The sequence below is a fragment of the Falco cherrug genome, chromosome 7 (assembly GCF_023634085.1).
Source record: "Falco cherrug isolate bFalChe1 chromosome 7, bFalChe1.pri, whole genome shotgun sequence".
In the NCBI taxonomy this organism is placed as follows: Eukaryota; Metazoa; Chordata; class Aves; order Falconiformes; family Falconidae; genus Falco; species Falco cherrug.
Window position 1 is genome coordinate 49,810,323 of NC_073703.1, and position 21,784 is coordinate 49,832,106.

Below are 21,784 nucleotides of genomic sequence, written 5' to 3' on the forward strand. Positions count from 1 at the left end.
AGAAGATAATATGTGACTTAGTTAAGAATGAATTAAATTATTTCAGTAGAGGAAAACTAGACATATAAAAACTTGTTGTCATATTTTAGAAGAATCTACAATGGTTGAAAAATCCACAATTTGAGACAAATAACTCTGATGGCAAGTAAAAATGGGTGGATGGTCTTAGAAATTTGCACACATTGTAAGTGTAATTGTAATCTATCATGTTGTATTGTAAATGTAATTACCAGAAGGGAGCATAGTGAGTGGATATCAGCTCAGTGGTGAGGCTACCACCAGATGCCCACTGGACTGAATTTATGCTACAAAGCAGAGATTCAAAGCAGAACAGAAGAAACAGATGTCTCCAGCAGAAGTTAGTAGATGCTTTCAAGACCAATGTTATTGATTGTTTTGATTCCTTACTTGGGCTTTGCATAACTTGCTTCATCAAACAAATTCCTAACCCTCCTATGACATATTTAGAAAGGTTTTGCCACTGTTAGCATCTCAGCTGTCTTCCACTGTCCCCACTCAGCCTCTGCTTTTCAGCTAGATTTCACTGTGTCCTTCTCCCCTTATTTTTTCTACATATAAGCAAACTGATTGAACCTGTTCTCATATATCTGTCTCTCTCTGCCTTTAATTGCCATTTTAATTTTAATTCTATCAAGACTTTTTTAATGTTGCTGCGACACCTTTGGGCATAACTAAACCTGCGGCATGCAGACAGACTTCTAACTTCGTAACACCACTTCTTGTAAACTGTCCTTATTTCATATAATCTAATTCCATGTTACCTCTACTGAGCACCTGATGTCATCATTTTTTATTTAGGATGAGTTGTACTGACTGTCAAGAGTATCCCACCGAAGAAAAGGTAATAAATACCAGGGTTAGACCAATAGGTCTTGAAATAAAAAATTCTCAAGTGTGGAAGTCCAGCTTTAACTGTATACCAGCACTAATCTTTTTTTAAAGAAGCTGCCAAGTGGTAACATCCATTATCCAGCCACATTATGAACATAATAAATACTTTGCTGTAGCTTGCATAAGCATAACCCAGTAGCTCCATTCCTGGTTTTCACACAATAGAGGAAAGATGACAGTATCTTAACCACACATTCTGAAAAGATCTAAGCATAAGAACAAAATAATTTCTTTACCAGGTCTCAAGAAATTTATCAGTATCTGGCTTAGACTCCAATGTCAGGCGCTTCTCCAGTTCAAAGCTGTGAATTGAACGTAACTTTCGCACCAGTGGGACATCTCTGTCTAGCTGGGTGGTCTCTGAGCGAACACGAATTGGAGAACCAAGACTTGGTGCGTTAAGCATTCCGTTCACTGGCCCATGGCTGTTTTCTTCCTCTGTGGCAGCCTGTTCAAAAAGTAAAGTAAAAATATAACTTACTAGGAGTGTCAAAACAGAGGAAGACAAGGTACTACATGGTGGACACCATCCAGGTTTTTAGCCTGGGATAAGCCAATTTGTGTTTGGAATGGTCCTTAAGTTTATGCCATAGTTAATGTACTTTAGATATGCTCTTCAGCACACACCTACAACTGACAAAATAATAGTAATATACTAGTTCTGGGTAGGTCTGAGAACAAGAGTCCCCAAAGCCTAATAATACACTTAAATTTACTCTGATATTTCATATTGATCTCTGAAATTTTCTTTAATAATGGTCTGAAACCTGACACTTGGTATGTTCTTCGGTCTGCTTTATACTCAAGTGCTCTTATTAAAAAGAAGTTAGCTTCTAAGCTGTCTTTATGATTCTCTGGACCATGTAACACTGTTATACGCTAAATCTACTAGATATTTCTGTGACAGAACTGTTTTAGTTAAATTGCATTGCACCTTGTACACTGACTAGTTATGATGTAGAGCTGGGAAATCACAATCATCCTTAGTTTGAACAGGTATAGCTAATAGAAATTGCCTTCGTTTAAACCAGAATAATCATCTTTCTCCCTCCTTGGTAAAAAACAAACAAGTAAGAAAATTTGAAAATAGACACCATGCCATATTCTCTCCCACAATGTTTTTTTTTTCTAGTAAAGAAGTAACAGCCTCAAACTAGACAGTTCTCCTAGCTAAAGAACATTTCAGTACCAGATTTCTCTTCATGTAATAAATATGTTTATATAATGAAACAGGGCTATATTTGTCAGAATATAAAATCTTGTGATTGTGAGCAAGGGAGACAGGAATCATTTCTCAGAGACTACTTTTCAAAATAAAGCAGCATTCCCTTCTAAAGACTAGCCGATGAACCACTCTGGATCAGTACAAAGGTATCGTATCTTATGGACACAAAACCACCAAGTGAAGTAAATGGATACTGCCAATCACACTGCCAACCTGTCAATTGAAGAATAACATTAAATTCAGTTTTGTATATTCAATATCTGACTGCCACACATGCAAGATGCAGGAAATTTACTTTGCTTTCATTCAGTGATTCAGAATCAAAATTGTGTCTGAAGAACATGAATATGAATAAACTGCAAAGAATCTCAAATTATCAGCAATATACCATTCATCATAAAGACCTGATAAAGTGGCACAAGGCCCAAAGGCTTGTCTGCTTGTTCCAGTACATAAGTTGCTCTAATAAAATGTGTTAGCTGTACCATAAATCTCGTTTTCTTAGACCATTCTGGCTAATCGATATTAATAAGACTGCATTATTTATTATATCTTATGTGCACTATGAGGACAGGAAACTGTTCAAAGGTGGTATACACAATGCAGAATTGCAAGTACCTTACAGATCCCTAGTTTTATTTTGTTTCTGTTTGCATCCATTTCTTCCCAAACGTCTTTCTCCTGAGGACGCTGATGCCCAGGGGATCCAGGTAGTTTCTCTGGTGAGACACCAACTGGAATACCATTCTCTCCATCACTGAGCTGTTCATCAGGAAACACTTCATCTGTGTTTTCTCGCAGCAGATCTCCTGGGATAGGAGTGGCATTGGCAATTCTACAAAAGTAGTTTTAAAAAAAATGGAAAGGTAAAAATTTTGAGACTCTAATGTGTTTCTTGCAATTATTTTCTAGTCTATTAAAAGAAAAAAACCTTTCAAGTAAAAGTATGCTTCTGTAGAAAACTAAATCTTGTAAATTAATTAATATAATACCCCCTACTTCTTGGCTTTCACAATTCATATTTCTTTAATTTAGGCACATAACAAAAGGTGAAATGAAAACCCAATCACTTAAAAGCTGTTTTATGAATGTTTTTGAAGTAACTTCTCAGCAAATTTGTAACAGATCACGTCCAGGCTCAGCTATGCTCCTGATTCTTCTACACATATTTTCCTATTAAAAAAACCCGAATGGGCAACTTTCATAATATAGTTTCCCCCAAAATTTGGTAGAAAAACAAAACATACTGTGTAAGGAAGAGAAATCACTCAGCAGACTAAATTTTTAAACAGTTTTAATCACTATACTTATAAGCATAACACTAACAGGACATTTTAATTGAAGTTCTGTAGTACCATTGACTTGGGGCTAAATAGGGCTAAGGCTTAGCTTAGTATTCTGAAACTGAAGCAACGCTATATCTAAAAAATGAATGGTTGGGAGGTCAATTAAAAGTCATTTCTTTATAGCCACCAAAACTGTTAACCGCAGCAAAGACTATTGATAACTCCAATGTGATGCTTAGTGTGATAATGGGGCTGAATCGTATGCAAAATCCCTGTCAACTTCAGTGTGTTCAACAGCGCACACTGTACACCTGTGTAATATTAACACCAGTTAATGTCTTGACTGACATTTATTTTAACTTTTTTTTTTAATTACCTTGAAATACTGGGAATTCAATACATTCTACATGAAATTCTAGCTATTTTCAGCCTTACTACACTGTCAAAACTCCCATGTCACGACCTTTGTGACTCTTGGATAAAAAGCTGATCTACTCAAGGCACAGAACAGGCACAAAATGTTCCTTCTCATCCATAAACATTTCTTCTATTCTCCAGTTTCCTGAGATGAGTATGGGTATTACTAAACATCACAACTCATTCAACTTAATTATGGAAGGTCTCAAAGACCACATAATATTTTAAACATGACCAAAAGCTATTTCCAAATTTCCTATAAAGGTCCATTCATTTTTCAAAGTTATAAGGAGACAGCAGCTAGCAGTTTATTCAAAGTTTACAGAAAACAATGGGTTTATTTCCAGGCAGTTAAACTCAGGGCAAACCATTTAGTTTCACAAAATACGATTTAGCAAAGGATGGGCTAGCAAATTATATGCAGTTTCCTGAGGTACTATTTTTTATTGCCATAAATTTAAGTCTGCTGTACTGATCTTTCAGGATAGTACAGACAGGAACCCTAAAAAAGCAAATACTTGAAATGCTCCCAAACTGCTGTTCCTCTATTTATTCAACATCCTGCACAAAACCCCTAAATTATGGAGATAATTTCCTTTTGGTACTCTGTGGCTGCTTTTTAAGTGACCACAATGTGCATACATACCCAATTGCAGCTGGAGTAAGACGAGTGTGTAACTGAGGTGTGGTTGAAGTTGTTGTCGTTGTCAGAGAGCCATCAGTTCCACTCTTCTCCCAGTCAAAAGGGTCACTTTCAATAACCCCAAATGTTTTCATGCTGTTGTCAAACACAGACATGAGAAGCTAAAAATGAAAGAATAAAGTTAGTAAGTTTAACTTTTGTCTAAGAGACCAAGCGATTAAAAAATATCCTCCTGTAATACTTGAATATGTCTCTTCAAGATTTTGACAGACAATTTACATAAATAAGGACACAGTTATTTATAGTAACCATTTGTTATTTTTCAAGATATGCAAAATTCTGTTTTATTTTTTAAAAAACACATATACACCTGTGTTTTCATCAGTAAAGAAAGGCAAAGATACACCATAGCCTTCCATAAGAAGACAGAAAGGCACACAGAGGCATAACTACATTGCTTCAGAATAACATCAAATGGCTCTCCAGCAGAGGAAGATAAAATAATATATTTGGTAACACCACTAGAAACTAAGGAAATGAATGAGGAGTACATAGGGAAGGATAATGATTTGCTAATTCGTACATTTCTGTTATTTAGAACCACGTATTGTTTATTTTTTCTAATGCTGACATCCATCCCACAGAAACGTCACACTGGAAGCCTTCCACCCTCATTTTATGCAAGGAAAAATCACCTAGACCAATTTGTGTCCATGACAGAGAAAGAAATTGCGTCTACTGTTCCCTCCCTGTGAAAAAACTTTGCCTAATTGTAGTCACTGGTGGGAAGGCTGTGTCCATATCACATCATCTCTTACTCTGTAACCTTTCTAAAATTAGTCTTTTTTTTTTTTTCCTAAAAGCTAAAAAGCTTTTTAGACTGTAACTCTTCAAAGCAGGGATCCTGACCACGTACATTCTTGTTCAGTGCCTAACCATACATACAAAGAACAATAGATATCGAAGGCATGCATAGCACTGCTACAACAACTACAACAAATACTAGTTAAGAAAGACCAGAGCTTAAATGACCATGGAAAGTAAAGCACTTCCTCATGGCTCTAAATAAAACCACCCTGCTCTGGTCTAAAGCACAGAGGCAAGACTCTGTTGGAAGGCTCAGGCTGCAGCTGTGCAGCTGCAAATGTTCCATGACCAACCAGAGGACTGTAAATTAATTACTGGGCTGTCTCTATCACAGAGAAATTCTATCCTGGTATCATGTTAATCCTTGAGCATGTGCCGTGTTAGATACAAGTAGACCACAAGAAAAAGGTTTTGCAAAAATATGCCTGTGTGTATGTGCTATCATTCAGGATGTATAATGTAAATAGAACATATTTATCAGTCTACAATCAAGGTTTTTCTATACAACATCAAAATTTCTGCAATCAGTGATTTTTACCATAGAAGAAAAAAAGGAAATCTGATTCATCTTTATAACTAGGCACAAAAACCACTCAAAAATTTCTTAATAATTTTCCTCACTTAATTGAAAACTACTGGATAAATTCCATGGAAATTTTTAATAGGAAAGGAAAAAAACCCAAGGTATTTATTTTTCAGGAATGCTAAACATTTCCTGTATTTGTAATAAGATTTTTCTTTGCCATCAAATTTTTTCACAAAAATTGATTATTTTTTTTTTGCAAATGTGCAGAAGAACATACTACTACATCTAATGAAATTCATTTACTAACAGGAAATTAGTTGAGAATTTCAGTTCTTATTTCAAATGTTATATATCTTGATTTCTCTGTTAATCTTACTAAGTAAAGCACAGGAATCATTCTTATCAAAGTTACAATTCCACACTTAGTCAGAATGATTTATTGGAGTTGAACCAATTCAGCTTGCACATCAGCAGAAAACTATTCCTTCTGGTTTGCCGAGTTAGTGAGTTGAACAAATGCACAGAGGCAGACAGGTAATGTAAGTGGGAAGCTGACAGGAATGTGTGCTTCTGGGAGCCAGAGGGAAGGCACACAGGGACAACCTGCAGCGTAATGTTAGAGTCACTTTTGAATGTTAAAGTCACTGCCAACCTTCAACAACTCAGTCTCTCCCTCCCTGCTTTTCCTGAGCATTCCCCTGCCGCTTTCCACATAGTGGGACTGAAGTAAGTTCTATCTTTGTGTTTTATTTATTGTTAAATCATGGGTCAACACTGAGTAAGACACATTCTACAGCATATCCTCTTGGCAGCTATCACCTTATCACTAAGCTGAGGCTGTTCATTTCAACAGGCAATGCTCTTAAACAAATTAAAATTACTAGTTTTCTGGTGATCTCTGGAGGCAGTACTTCAGTCTGAAAAACTCACCATGGCTGCACGTTGCGTTCTAGCTGTATATATTGTAGGTGCTGAGCTCCAGATTTTGGAAAACTGCCAGAATGACTATGACTGAGAAAACAGTATGATTGATTTAACTTAAGGAGCACCCACGAGAAGCTACAATAGTAGGATAGTACCCAACTGCACCGCATACTGACTGTAAAGCAACTGTCAATTGTTTTTAGAAACTTAACTGCCTTACTCTTCCAAAATGGGAAAAAATTACATCTTTGAACTACAAAGTTTCCACGGCACTAGAAGGTCATTAAAATAACTTTGTGATGGCACGATCCATCATAACTACCAAGACTAAACAATGAAATCAAAGGAAATTGAAGATGAAACAGCATAAAATTCTGCTGTTTAAAAATCATAGAGACAAAATAGAAAAATGTTTACCTGGTAATCAGGCTTCGTAAAGTAATCTAAATTAGCAATGTGATCCAGAAAGATGTTGAATTCTTGAGGAAGATGTTTCAACATAAGTCTGTGCTCATACCTTTCCTTAATGGAGCCCACTTGCTCCTAGGAGTAAATAATACAACAAACATTAACACGCCTTCATTCTCTGCTACAACACACTCAATACATTAGTGGCCAGAAAGACAGGTAAGTATATTACACTGAATAGTACTGTGGACTACATCAGACAGCAAGGAAAGAGATTGTGTCATTCCCCTCAGTACACATGCAAAATAATTTTGAAACTTGAAATTCAGTATGAAAAGCCATTTAATTTTCTGCTGTGTTTGAATGCTGCCTGATATCAAGGACTGTCATTAGACACTCCAACCCTTCTAAAAAGCATGTTTTACAGATTTAAATATCCTGCTGCATCATCTGAAGTCCAGCCACTTATTGGTGTATATTTGGTCATCACATCATACTGCCTAAGATCAGCAAATCCTATTAAAGTGTAAGACGAGTAAATCAAAACCAAAAAAGAGACTGTATACCACTTTGTCATCTACCAACGCATAAACTACATCAGAGAGTAATCTTGTTTCAACTTCAAAAGAAGTTGGAAGAAGTAATGACAGGCAAATTAGACGCTGTTTCTTTGCATACCTCACCTGTGATACATGACTAAAGGCACTACCACAGATTGACTGATTCACTATTCTTCACCAGCAAGTAAAAAACACTCCTTTCACAAATAATCAAAATAGATAAGTAACTCTAAACTTGTGATAGGTGAAATCAAAAAGTCCTCAAGTGAAAACAGAAAAATTAAATAAATGGCATATATACACTTACTTCGGCCTTGTAAAACATTTGCAAACTGGAAATACAATCCACTTCCTGCCTAGAACAGTTTGTAAAACTTGTCTGCTTTTTATAGCATGACACTAGCAATGAGAACACTAGAAAACACTGGAAAATGTAACAAACTAGTGATTCTTAGTGGATATCACAGCATTCACTTGCAATCCAGAAGTAAATCTCCCTTTGGTTTCGCTTCTAGGTTTACCTTATCTTTTATTTTTCTCCAAGGCAGTTGCCCAACCACAAATTCCACCAACATGTAAAACAGGGACCAGAGGTCATCATGCCGACCCATTTCCTGTGAAAAAGAAATATTATTCTAATGCATCTTACAAATACCTATAAGACAAAAGGGAACATAGATTCTTTACTGCTCTGGAGACAAATTATTATCTATAAAATTACTATAATCAACACTGCAAAACAATTTTGTATAATTAAATCCAGCCACTATTTTAAGTAGAAACAGCCAAGTAAATTTCCACAGAAGACCAGAGAAACAAAACAGAAGCTGAAGTACGTTAAAATAACATTGCAGATCTCTATACTGGAAGAGCTGTTTATTCAGATTTGTTTAGTGTATGATGTTAAGATGATATACTGGATATTATAGATATTATATATTTTATAAAACTCAGTAACTTCACCTTTTTAATTTCTTAACTTAAAATACAATTGAACACCAGAGGTAACTAGTTAAACCACTATTATTTCTACAAGAACTTTTTTATCCTCCACTACTGTAAAATTTATTATCTTTTCCCAAAATTTATAATTTCTACCCAATAAATTCACACATAAGAATACAAAAAAACAATAGTAACCGCATTACTGACTGCTTTCAGCTACATGACATGGATATGATACAGACTGAGATACTCACTCTGTTTCTGTGAGCATTGATCGATGCATATCGTACCGTTCCTCGAAAACCAGCGACAGCTCGTGGCTGTCAAAGAACAGAAAAAGATTCTTATTGTCAGAAATATACCCTCTGACTACTAAACTTGGCATCTGCAAAGTGAGTATGGAGCCACAACAAATATAATTTGAAACTTTTTGTTTTATTTCAATTTACCGTGTACCTACAAGTCCTCAGTGGAAATCCAAGTTGGCAGCATACAGTGACATATGCCATAGTTTTTTAAACCATCGATTTATGTCAGTTTTTGTTCTCACAGACATCAAGTTCTAGTTACCTCATCCCTCAAAAAAGCTATATGGCAGAACTATTCCTCTTTTTTCTCCAATAATGAAATTATTTCTTGGGTTTAAGCATTAGAAGTTTGAGTTTTTAAATTCTGACAGGATATAAACCATAATGATTTCTTCCACTTTACTAAAATACACCAATATTATGTGGTATGAACAGATAACCAGCCATTTATTGAAGTGTCCTAGCAACATTTTCACAAATTCTTTTCCGAACTAACAAACCAATCAATTTTTTGAGAAATTCCAAAAGTAGGGAACGCCACAGGTAAGTTTCAAAGCTGCGGCTAAGCAATAAATAGCAAGGGCTGCACTACAAGCATCAGTTAGAAACATTTCATTCTTTTCTAGTTCATGAATACCGGCATTTTCTCCCTGACACTCCAGATCTTGTATGAACATGAGTCAATTGGTGTTTTGTAATCAGAGAGTATATATTCCCATACATCTTTCCTTCAAATAAAATGTTACAAAAGGAATTATATAATTGATAATAGTCATAATTAGTATACATTTACAAATTAAAAAAAATCAAATGGTGGTATATTACTTTGCCTAAAACAAATATCAAATCCATGTCACCTCCTTAATTAATCATTTTATATAGAGGGAACTGCCAGAACTGCTAAATTTGTGTTCTTTTACACAGTCTTATCTTCCCAATCAATATTTCTTTTTATTTCCTCTAACAGTGAATGTGAGAAACCTGAATTATTTTCCTCAGCTCTGTCTTGTAATTAAAAAGGGTATTGGTGATGTGTCTGCCTGCCCCAGACTCATGACAATTACGATTTTTAAAAATTTTGCACACCACATTGAAAAGTCTGGTTTGATATACACACAGAGATCACTATAATACATAATTATTACCCTATTAAGATAAAACACTTCAGTATCTCCCCATCTATACATACATAGGTATAATTTCTTCTTATCCACCAAGAGACGCTACACTGAGAGTTATCATTTAAGTATGTCAGGAGCTGCCATTACTGTTAATAACCCTATCAATTAAATACAGCAGGATTATGCATTAAATGTCTTTAAAAGGGATTCAACAGCCCATATAATCAATATCTGCTAGAGTGGTACGATAAGAGCTGAACCAACGTTAGTTCAGGTGGAAAGTATTTTCTAGGATGTTGTTAACATGACCAGGTTCTCAGATGATATTCCTTAAATCTTAGGTTTTGCACGTTATCTTAAAGTGTAAATGGTACTTGGAACACATTTTGTGTCCAGGCAGGACAGACAACTGAGTTACTATCTTACATCTTGTAACTATATCATATTGCATACTGAACATTATCCTGAAATGAAGCGTAACACTGTAGTTGCAGAAATTTCCAAGTACCATGCAATTATAAAAAGAATAGCTCAAAATGCTTTTGAACTGCTAAATTTAAGTAGAAACTAAATTTTTCAAAAAAAGGACTTAAGTCTCCTTCTTAGTAGTTTTGAAGACTGGCAAACCATCCAAGTAAGAATAATACAGCATTACTGCCAAGACAATCAAAATACAGGTAAATTTCCAGAAAAGATGCAGTCTGATGACTAACACTTCTCAGAAGGGCACTGAGACCTTAACTTCAGAACACCCAGAAACAGAAATTCAGTAAATCCCAAGAGCATAAAGTTTCAGGAGATGAAACCAAATGCTTACTGTCTTAAGCCTCTGGTCTGAATGTTAAAAAGGAAGGACTATATTCAGTTTTACTAAGGTAAATATTTCCATTCTTCGGAGATTAATGAAAAATAGGAAAACTATGATGAAATGAGGCTTTTATTCCTAGAGTAACAACTTCAAATCTTACTTGATAACTAACACAAAAACATTCCAGTTGCTTGACAAGGAAATAAAAAAAGGGTAAAAAAATGGCATATGGAATCTAAATTATCCCATACAGTTTACAAAAACTAATAATCTGACCTATTCCAGTTCTGTCCTGGTGGAGAAATGTCCATATGAGGAATTTCATTGGGTACCAGCTCAACTGCTTTTAAACGTTAAAAGTCACTGCCATCCTTAGACAACCCTATGAAATCATGTGCCCTAAGATGATTTCAATCATCTGAGAATCACCTCACTGGGGGGGCAAGCATAAATATTGTTTCTATACATTAGTTTATCAGGAAATGAATTCTGAATTATTCACCCCAGCAAGGATATCTAAATCCTTTCACAATTTCTTGCCTCCTTTTACTATCTATTGCCTTAAAGTGTAGTTTGCATAAATCTGACTTAAAAGCATATGTAATTTAATACATAATGAAATATCTTTCATAATGCAGCTGGTCACTATTTAACAGTAGTATTACAATGCCGCACAACAACAATAAATTAATTCCATCGCGTCACTAACAACATGAATGATGTCCCTAGTAGCTCAAATCAAGTTTGCCCAATTCAGAATAGAATTTACAGACTTCCGAGCATTTGCAAAACTTCTGAAACTGTTTCAGAGCTTTTTATGCATCTCACAATGGCTCACGTAGTAAAAGCAAAATATCAGAGGCAAAAATAGCAACTTCCTGAACAATTCCCTGCATTTTTTCAAATAAAATCCTCCTCTGATGTTATTGATCATGTCGATTTGTTTTTAAACACCCCCAAATTTTCCATCTGAGCTCACCTGTCACCAGGGGAAGAATGGAAAAGAGCCTTACAGAAACATTGGTTATAGTATTGTCTTCCAGATGCCTTATCTAAGCAAGCTGCTACCACAGCAACTGAGCTTCCTTAAAGCAAAGTAGATTTCCATGCTGAGAAAAAAGCTTAATAGGACCATTTTTTAAAATCATTACAGGTGACCTATTAAGACAACCAATAGAATCTATGGCATTTTTGGAGGATATAGCTGGAAAGGGTATTTGTACTAAAGAGATAGTGCATCTTACATCCGAATACACCTGTGAATTCCCCTGATGCCCTTGATTAAAATGGATCACATCTATGTTCCTTTCCATGACGAATGTCATAATCAACATTCTCCTGTTTTTTCACTTGAAATTTAGTGGGGGTTTTTTTCTCCAGACTGGGAGAAACTGCCACATCCAGATGCTGTCTCAGTCGCAGGGATCCATTAACAGTCCACTCAGCAGTGGATTCCATTCTCCAGCTCTTCTGTACTTAACATCTTTATTTAGCTTGCATTCATTTCTGTTTATTTACAGCAACCATTGTCAGCAAGTTTTCCCTTCAGACAGAGTAAGCAAACATTTGAAATAAACCACCCTCAAACTGGCACAGAAACAAACAGGAAATTAAGGAAGAGTTCTTAGATTTTGTAGTCATACTTTCTGCAAAAAAAATATTTCCTACAAACCTTTGCCTTAAATCCCAGGTATTAAATTAGTAGTAATGGCCATACAAATCACATGATGTAGTCACTTGATTAGAATAAGGGATATAATTTCAAACAAGACTAGAGTTCTTCCACAGTTATATTTGACAGAAAAAGTACTTAGAAAATCTACAAAACTGTAACTTGTTTGCATCAGTTCACACAAAAAAGGTTTTTTTAATATAATTAGCTCAAGTGATGATCTGGAAGTCTGAGTTGTCTCAGATTTGATTACTATCATTAGATTCTTCAAATATAAGTTAAAATATATATTTTTTTTAAGATAGATGCATATGAAGCAGATCTAGTGACTCTGAAGAATTTTTCTACACACAGCTACTTTTTAATGTAACATCAGTTTTCTTTGGAGGTGGCCCTGCCCTGGAAACACATGACAATGTCTTAGATAAACTACATGCAGGAAATAAGGAGTTCCTAGAAAAGCGAACCATTTCCTCCCAGCACACAGGTTTGCAGATTCCTGAAGACACTATGCTTACAAACCTGTCTATGACTGTTGCTTCTTTGGAGGGGCTGTGGAGGAGGGAAATAACAATCCTCAGCTCAGTTGAGTATCTCTAGCTAAACGTTCTGTGTTTATTGCTTTCGGCAATGTTGGAAATGTTATGCAGAGCAAAAAGTTAACTTTTTACTACAGTCATGTAAACTAGATATTAAATATGGAAAAATAAAATAATAATCATTATTTACACTATTTCTGACACACACCATGGTTCTTTCTATCAGTCAGGCAATGGCTGAGAATTCTTAAGTGTCTTTATGTTTGGGATTGAGAAACCAGCTCAAGCAGTGACCCCCACCTTCTCAGTGCTGCCTCTAAAGCACATAGTGGGGTGGGTAGAGAAGCACCCACCTCCATTACCTCTATTTCCCTTTGTTAAAGGTAGAATCCTCCTTTATTATCTTTTCCCTTTAAAAAGTCTATTACTTTTAAAAAAAACTTTTAAAAAGAACTTTTAAAAGTTCTTTTACCCAACAGGAATGTATTTTCAGAATTGGAACTATACACAGTTCCAATTCTTTGGAGCCTTTTTTCATACCAAATGGTTTCAATAATTCACATTCCAATCCCCCCTTTTCTGTGGATGTAGGCTTTGCAATCTAATTTAATGCCTAGCATGTGTTAGCACCAGTTTAAAGTAAATGAAAAATTCAGGGATCATTTGGGTAAAGAAATAGTAAGCACTTGAAATACAATTGCCATTACAATATATTCTACGTATTAGTTTTCACCATATATACACAGCTCTTCAAAGCCGCATTTTTAGCCCCCTGTAAAAACTACATCAGACACTAATGACCAAGTACTTGTACTTAGAACTCTTTATCGACCCACCTCCTGCCAGTTGTCGGTATGATACATTATTTGGACTCAGACATACCTAAACAGAAGTCATGATTTCCAAATATTGATTACAGCTGTCTCATCCTATGTTACCTCATTCCAGCAGCAGCTGGGTAACAAACAAGCCCAATTAACATGTAACAGTACAATTAAATTTTGCTATTGTGAGTTCTAACAGATGTGTGGTGACAAATGAAAATTTAACTCCAACTGCATATGCTATAAAGAGCATCACCATCTCTAAACAGCAGTATTTGATATGCAAAACCAGCTCCCAAGCTACTCCGTTTTCAATCTGGAGCATTTACTTAGCCAATGTGATGCACTAGCAGAAAATGGCAATCATTCCACAGCTGACTCATATGCAGAGAAAAAGTCTGGTGGGCTGGAGGTGGGAACAACCTACCAAGTGTCTGTCACAAACCTGAACTTACTGCAGTGAAAAATCACACATGATAAATCTACCATGTGTATGTTTGCTTTGCCCTGTGCCATCTTTCTCTCCCACCAAGAGCTGAAGCAGAGATTACTGTGAGATGAAGACTACCTACGTAAACCACCTAATGCTTTGGCAGAGAATTTCCCCAGACAACAGAATATTGTTTTACTTATCTTCATAAGTGAAAATTCTATGGTTGTTCTGCATTATGGGAAGTCATGTGCTTTTAGCAGACTTGAGAACTGAGACCTTAATTTTTAATTGTTTTGTACATATCATATTTAGTATTTACAATGATAATACCATACATTAAAGAGTTGCATCAATCCAGAAGTAGACTTATTTCAGTAGTAGACTTATTTACAACTAAGGATGAGAAGCAAAAGGTCTCAAGCAAGCTAATGTACATAAAATAACACACTTTCCTTCTTTCTTTTAAACTATTTGAAATAATTTTTCGTAACTCAGCAGAGAATTCAGTCAATAGCTCAGAAAGAATTAGAAACTAAAGTTTCTGGTTTGGCTTTGGTTTGCTTCTATTTTCACCAGGAAACAAATTTTACTGGACCAAACCATGTGTCTTTCCACGATAATAGCTTTTAATTTCAAGCAAACAGGACAGCTCTCAAAGACTTCCAGCAGTTTCTACAAGATTAATGAAAATTAGTGATTACAGATAGAACCCAAATTATTATCTTGACACAGAGGGAGACCATTAAAATTCAATTAAAATGGCTCACTTCCATCTTAAAAGACACCAGTCAGCTGGTCAATCAGCATGCACTTTAGATGGCAAGCAAGACATGCCTAGTCCCAGAACTGTGACTACGGACTGGTCACAAAGGCAGAGTATAGTATGAAGGTGAAAATACTAAGCAGTTTGGAGGGCATAAGGGAACCAGTACACAAAACTATAGGAATGAAGTAAGTGTCATGATGCATGAAATAATTTGATTTTTTTCAAAGACAATATCAAATCTCAGTGAAAAAACTATTTCTCTTTGTTTTAAAGGACTGCTACAGCCCATTCGCCTAGGCATCTGTCAGTTCTATAGAAAATAAAGGAACTGCTGTATCAGAATTAAACTGTTCAGTGATTGCCTGGATATGATATCAGTGTTCTGCACACCACAGGAAAGGAGAAAAAACCCAATATATTCCAACAATTACAAAGTATTGTATTATGTGAATTAAATCTTTTTCATATCTCAACTATTTATCAACCCGTTCCTTCAGGCAGGATATTAATAGACTGTATATTCTTTTCATTTTTCACCCAAAAACGCTCAAACACCAGCTCACAAACAATCTTCCTCTCAAACAAATAACCATACATGATTTTCTTAAGTTTTTCATTTCATTTAATTGTTGCAAGAATACTCCATAGAGATGTTCTAAAATATCAGATCAGATTCAATTCATATACCCATTCTACTTGTGTCACTTGTAAGTCAATTCATAATTCTTGTTTTTCATCTTTTACTTTAACTCACTACCTGCCTTTTTCACCTCACACTATCACACATCACACACAAGACACCAGCTGTCTGTCTCTATAACACTGATTTCCTTCATTTCTTCTTTGTCAGTAATAGCACAATCAAACTTGCAAGGGTCATGTTCAGAGGATGCTGAAAATGCTACATATAAAGACTGTATGACTTTAAATAATCTCCCTCTATGTCCTTGAAGGAGGTTATGGCAGAGAAACGTAACAGTGTTACACTGGTAGGTATAACACAGCTGTGTCATTATATCTGCACAGGTATAACACTGGTAGGTATATCACAGCTATGCATTACTTCAAAAATTTTTGAAACATAACTATTTAATAGTTATTTTAATCTCTTTATTAAAAAATAAGGTCTGCAAAAACCTCTCCAAACTAACTGCCTTGTTTTCCCTATAAAGTTGTCATAATTCAGAAATGGAGCCTCAAATGACTAATGTCCTAATTCTTTCAACTCATGCAGATTCCTTCTGGTAAGACTAATAAAACAAAGGCCTCTTGGCTTAGTCTCTCCGGCAAATGACCATTTCCATGTAGGACATTTTGACATAAAAATCTAGACCTTCTTTAGTATTCCCTGGGATTTAAGGAGAAAAAAAAAAACAACCAAAAAATAACAAGAAAAGAAAAGATTAATTAGGCTCCAGTCTTTGTTGACTTAGATGATGAGGGAAAGAATTAAGGAGTATGTACAGGTTATTTAAGAATGAGGCTATTTGTTTATGTCTTGCATTGAATGGCTCTGATATTATATAACAATTCCTTTGCAACAGAACTGAAAGTAATAAAGAAAATATAAAACTGTAATAATTAATCTCAGACTCTTCAACAGAACTCCATTTACTGAAACAAATCTTCTTTTCTTTAAAGTAGTTCATTTTTTAGAAAGCTATCAACTATCAAATGCTTAGCTCAGAATTCAGAAGGAAATCTTGCAGATCTCATCTGTTTCCAAAAATACATGTAATATAGGCTGGCATGCAGATTTAGCGAAGAAAACCTGAAAACACAGTTTTAAAATCTTTGTTGTTTAGACATTTTATTTGTTCTACAGTAGCAAAATGTACAAAGTTTAATTTTATAGACAGGAAAATCAGAAATGGGCTACAACAGGAAAGGATGGTCAGGTTTCAAAAAAATTACCTCAGTCCTCTCTTCCAACACTACTTTTGAATCATTATTTATTAATAAAAATATTTATTTTAGAAACAAAGAACATGCAGTAAATAGTTTCCAACTCTATTTTCAAGACTTTATCACATTCTATTTGGCAGCTTAATTGTATCACATATACGTATGTCTCCATTGGTCCCTCCTTAAATATTTTCATTGGTGCCATAATAGCTGAAGTAATTTTGCTAACTGCTGCAAAACACACAATCAGTGCAAAACTTTATTAACATAAACTAAGATTCACACGCTAAATATTTTAAATATTCCTTTGTTTATAATTTCTTGCTCATTCTATGCCTTTCTGCTAGAGAGTTCACTACAAAACTATTACTTATTTTTAATGTTTTACAGTCCCAGCTCTTGAATCTTCCCAAGAAGTGCTGAAGAGAAGAGAGACGGCTGTTAGGAGGCTGATCTCAAAATATGTGATTAAGACACTTGTCCTATGGTTCAAGCTAAAACTGCAACTTGCCACTTATTCTATCATGTCAAACTCTTCATTAAGCTGGAAACAATGAAAAATTGGACATACTTTAGCTTTGTTGCACTACACCCCACTTCCCTGTCATGTCTTCTTCCTCCCTTCATACAGATCAGAAGAAATATTTCTCAAACTCTTTCAAGACGCAGCTGACCCCGTGCAATGCTCTACAGAGACAGGCACTACTTCTGGTCCTGGTAGAGCACAGTGGTCTCCCCAGGCCAGATAGCCCACACAATGCTTCACACCAATACAGCTGAACTACCTCCAGATTTAAAGGTCACTGAAGCATTTACCTTTGAGGTTATCACCAAACATTTCTTGTTCTTTGTTTTGGCACCTGATATCTTTACTTCTGCAGTAGAGAGGGAATGGGGCAGGTAAATAATACTCATTCTCTCTGTCACCCTTTTCCCTCTCCTCCTCCTGTTTTTCCCTTGCACTTTCTCATACCTCATACACTGCATTTCTCTCCCTTATTTCATGAAATCTGATCACAGACCTCACAAGGAATAAGGGAGAATTTTAAGAGTTAATTGGAACTCACAGTGATTTGGTAAAGATTGGTTGAAAGGATTTGATAGGGAGGAGCCACTGCAAGATACATAACCATTTAATGCCTGACATTACTTCAACGCGTTCAGTGCATTCTTCACATTAATTTATGTCTTTGTTAGACAAACTGTAGAAATTAATAAAAAGAATTCTGGTTTTAGGATTGCCCAGTTATAGACATTTCATCCTGGGAACTTCTCATGCCAAATTTTAACATGCACATGCTTTATAACCAGTAGCGTTGAGGTGTCCAGTACAGCATGCATAGCTTTCATGCAAATGCTGAGGGAAAAGTAACTTTTCATCACTTCCCTGCTTAAAAAATTCTGTTGCAAGATAATGGAGTGTTCACTCAAAGATACAACTTATGAAAGATCTACTCTAAAGCATATCAATGTGTAAAAGCCTCAGAGGATTATTATACACATAGAAAATGATTAACAAGTTTTGCTTCCTCCATCATCCTTCCCATGATTTGAATCTTTCTATGACAGTAAGAGGAGAAGGTGATGTTGTTATTAGTCCAGTACAGCAGTAATGAAGACAAGCCTTTGCTGAGCCTGAGCAGATTAGCCCCATGGGAGCGCTGGAAGGCTCTTGAGTGCTTCTTGTGCCATGCCTGAACAATTACATAGCTCTTGCTCCATGTCACAGGGTGCCTCCATACTCAGCTTGAGAATGCATGCTGAACTATTCATGTTCTTGTGTTTTTCAGAAACCGGTTAGGAAAACGATAAAAGGGAAGGGTAAAACAGGGTTATCTTCAGATTCAAATTCCTCTTTATAACGTATTATTTATAGTACCATAGCACCTACAACTACAGAGACACTTCTTTGTCACATTCATCACTTGCAGCCCGGACAGGAGCCGCCTAACTACACAGGAGCGCAATTATTAGCAAGGCATGACTCCAGTAAACTCCACTCACACGACAGTGACTCTGAAAAGAGGGGGCTAAAAAGAAGTTGTTGCAATAAATTACAAGGAAATAACCTAAGGATTGATGAAAATTTTATCCAAAGACTGAAGGCATGTGGATAAATTTCAGAGAAGTTTTCATAAGTTTCCATGAGAAAACAATATGATTTAGTGACAACTTGAAGGTAAAAATGAAATGAAGAGGAGCTCAAAAATTGTACTGCAAGTTTAAGTGACAATACGTGTTAAATATAAGACAGGCAGTATAGCTGAGGAAGGTAAGATTTCAAAAGGAAAAATAAAAATGATTTTACTTGTTTAGGTGCAAATATGCAGTCCTCAACTAATCACATCCCTGTGTAATGTACTGTTAGGGACTGAGAGAGAACATTACTGAGAAAAGATAGCATAAGGTAAATGCCAGCAACAAAATGCTTCTCAACAGGATGAAACAATCACTGAACAGTACATTTAATAAAATGACATGGACCATTACCCTGCAGCATCTGGCTTTCAACAGTTTCAGTCAGGTTTGGAAGAGAGGTCTTTTTAGACCTGTTACATATTTTAGCCAATTATTTATTATATGCTTAATATGGAGCACTATGAATTGAAACAGCTCCCTGGAACTTTTTTGTACTATTGAATTTTTTTTCATATAATCCACTGCCATTTAATACTGTACTCAGAAAACATGTCCTAGTTGTTCTTGGATTTTGTCTTAATCTGTGTCATTCAAAGCAGAGAATGTATCAAGAAACTGATGAAGATACAATGTATCTTTCTGCTCTTTAAATAAAACTAAAACCTGATAAATTCACTATTTTCTGGAGTTGACCAAAGTGCTCCAATAATTTAAATGTAATAAGGAGTCTCAATTCAACTCAATTTTTAATTCAGATGCAATGTTCAGTAACTATTCTTGCACAACTTCCAGTATATAGACTCTTTATTTGTAATAAATGCATAGTCAAGGTATTATTCAGGACTAGTTACTGCCACAAATTCTAAATCATCAGTGGCACTGGGGCAAATAAATAAAACAGCACCAGTTTTAGTCAGTACTACCTGTGGACCACTTTTGAGACTTTTTTCTTGAAGTAATATCAGTGTTTCTAGATCAGGCTATAACAGCATTTACTTGAAAATGAGATTCAGAAGCATCTATGAGCAATCCATCTTTAAGCAGTCTCTGGGTCCAAACTGCCTTCAGAGAAGACTAAAGATTTACAGTGATTTTGTTTCTTACAACAGTGTAGATTCACCATTGCTCCTTTAGTCCTTAAAATTATTCCACACTTTTTCCCATCATAGAAAGCATTTAGTGGATATAGCTTCCACTCTTTCAGTACCATAAAAACTATGTTCTCTTCCAAACACAGAAATAGACAATCTGCAATTCTTCTGTCAAGGTGACAGGAGATCAAGCAATCAAGATAATCCAGAATATTAAAAGAAACACACACTATGCCATTCACATGCATAACCATTCCCAAATTTTCATGAAGTAAAAACCAAAAGTAAAAGATGAATATACAAGAAACTTATACCTTCTATCCCTGTATTTAACTGAAGTACAATAGACTTTGAAAGCTTTCAAAATGCACCTAATACTCTGCTTTGTTATTTACCAACTCACTTCTGTGCCGCACTCTGTGCAGGGGCTGGGTGGGGTTGGTTCTAGGTGTTTATTTTGTTTTGAGTTTTTTTTGTTGAGATTCCTGTCGCTTGTCCCCCCTGCAAAGAATTCTGCTCCTTCAAAGTATATTTCCCAGACACCATCTGTCATCCTAAAGTGAAACTTGAAGATAAAAACTCATTTGCTGGAAAATCATCAGAACCTGAGAGCACTGCCGAAAGGCAAGCAGTACTTATCTGATTTTGTACATAAACACCTGGATAGAATAATATGTTCGTTGTTTGATGTGAACAGGTTTGTAACTGCTTCCCTAGACAATAAAAAGATCTAAACATTTGCATTCACAATTGCTTTCACTGCATTTTTCTAACGGTCAGACTGTGTAGCAGCTGCTGTATCTTCTGCTTTAGCAGGAGTCAGAGACAATTTTGTTACTGACAGGTGACTAGTAAAGAGCATGATTAATTCCTCAGAAAATTTTGGTGGGTACCCTGTCTCCTTTGGATTTGAATCCTTTTGTTAATGTTTAGAGTAAGAGTTTTGTGACTCCTTTAATGCAAAGGTATCAGAAAAAACAGTTACTACATTTCCTAGTTGTTCTCAAATCAAGACTTCCCAGCTTGGTTAGGTTTGAGATCTCAAATTTCCAGGTAAAAAAAGAAATCTAGCAAGTTAGATTTAAAATACCATAAACCTCCATAATGTATGTTAAAAGAATTAATTTTAATTTTTTACTTATTTCAAATAAATACAGAAAGTTTAGACACTTGAAATTAAGGTGATGCTAAACAAACCTATGAGGGTGGGAACTGTCCATTTTATGTAACAATGGAAGAATGACCCAAAATCTAGTCACTGGGAAGGGCAGGAAAAAGGTGGGGAGAGGGAGAAAAGCAGTCATAGGGTAACTCTCTCTTTGACCTAAAAAACCTTACTTATCAAAAATAGCACAGTTCCACAGACTAAATAGTCTCATTAGAACACCTTTTAACCCACTAGTTAGAATACTCTGAAAGAGGAAGCTCACATACCAAACTGAACAAAAAAAAAAAGGAGTTTTCT

The 21,784-nt window shown here is 35.6% G+C and overlaps 1 protein-coding gene across 3 annotated transcripts in view; it reads right to left on the bottom strand.

Annotated features, from left to right (window-relative positions):
• The window catches only part of TTBK2 (tau tubulin kinase 2), a 104,828-nt gene that overhangs the window by 30,773 nt on the left and 52,271 nt on the right, over positions 1–21,784 (bottom strand). For all 3 annotated transcript variants that reach the window (XM_055716602.1, XM_055716601.1, XM_027807944.2), the window contains 6 exons: positions 8,968–9,033; positions 8,290–8,382; positions 7,218–7,343; positions 4,487–4,644; positions 2,756–2,972; positions 1,149–1,360 (listed from right to left, as the gene is read on the bottom strand). In XM_055716602.1, coding sequence (XP_055572577.1) covers positions 1,149–1,360; positions 2,756–2,972; positions 4,487–4,644; positions 7,218–7,343; positions 8,290–8,382; positions 8,968–9,033 — 872 coding nt within the window. The remainder of the gene's footprint in view (positions 1–1,148; positions 1,361–2,755; positions 2,973–4,486; positions 4,645–7,217; positions 7,344–8,289; positions 8,383–8,967; positions 9,034–21,784) is intronic.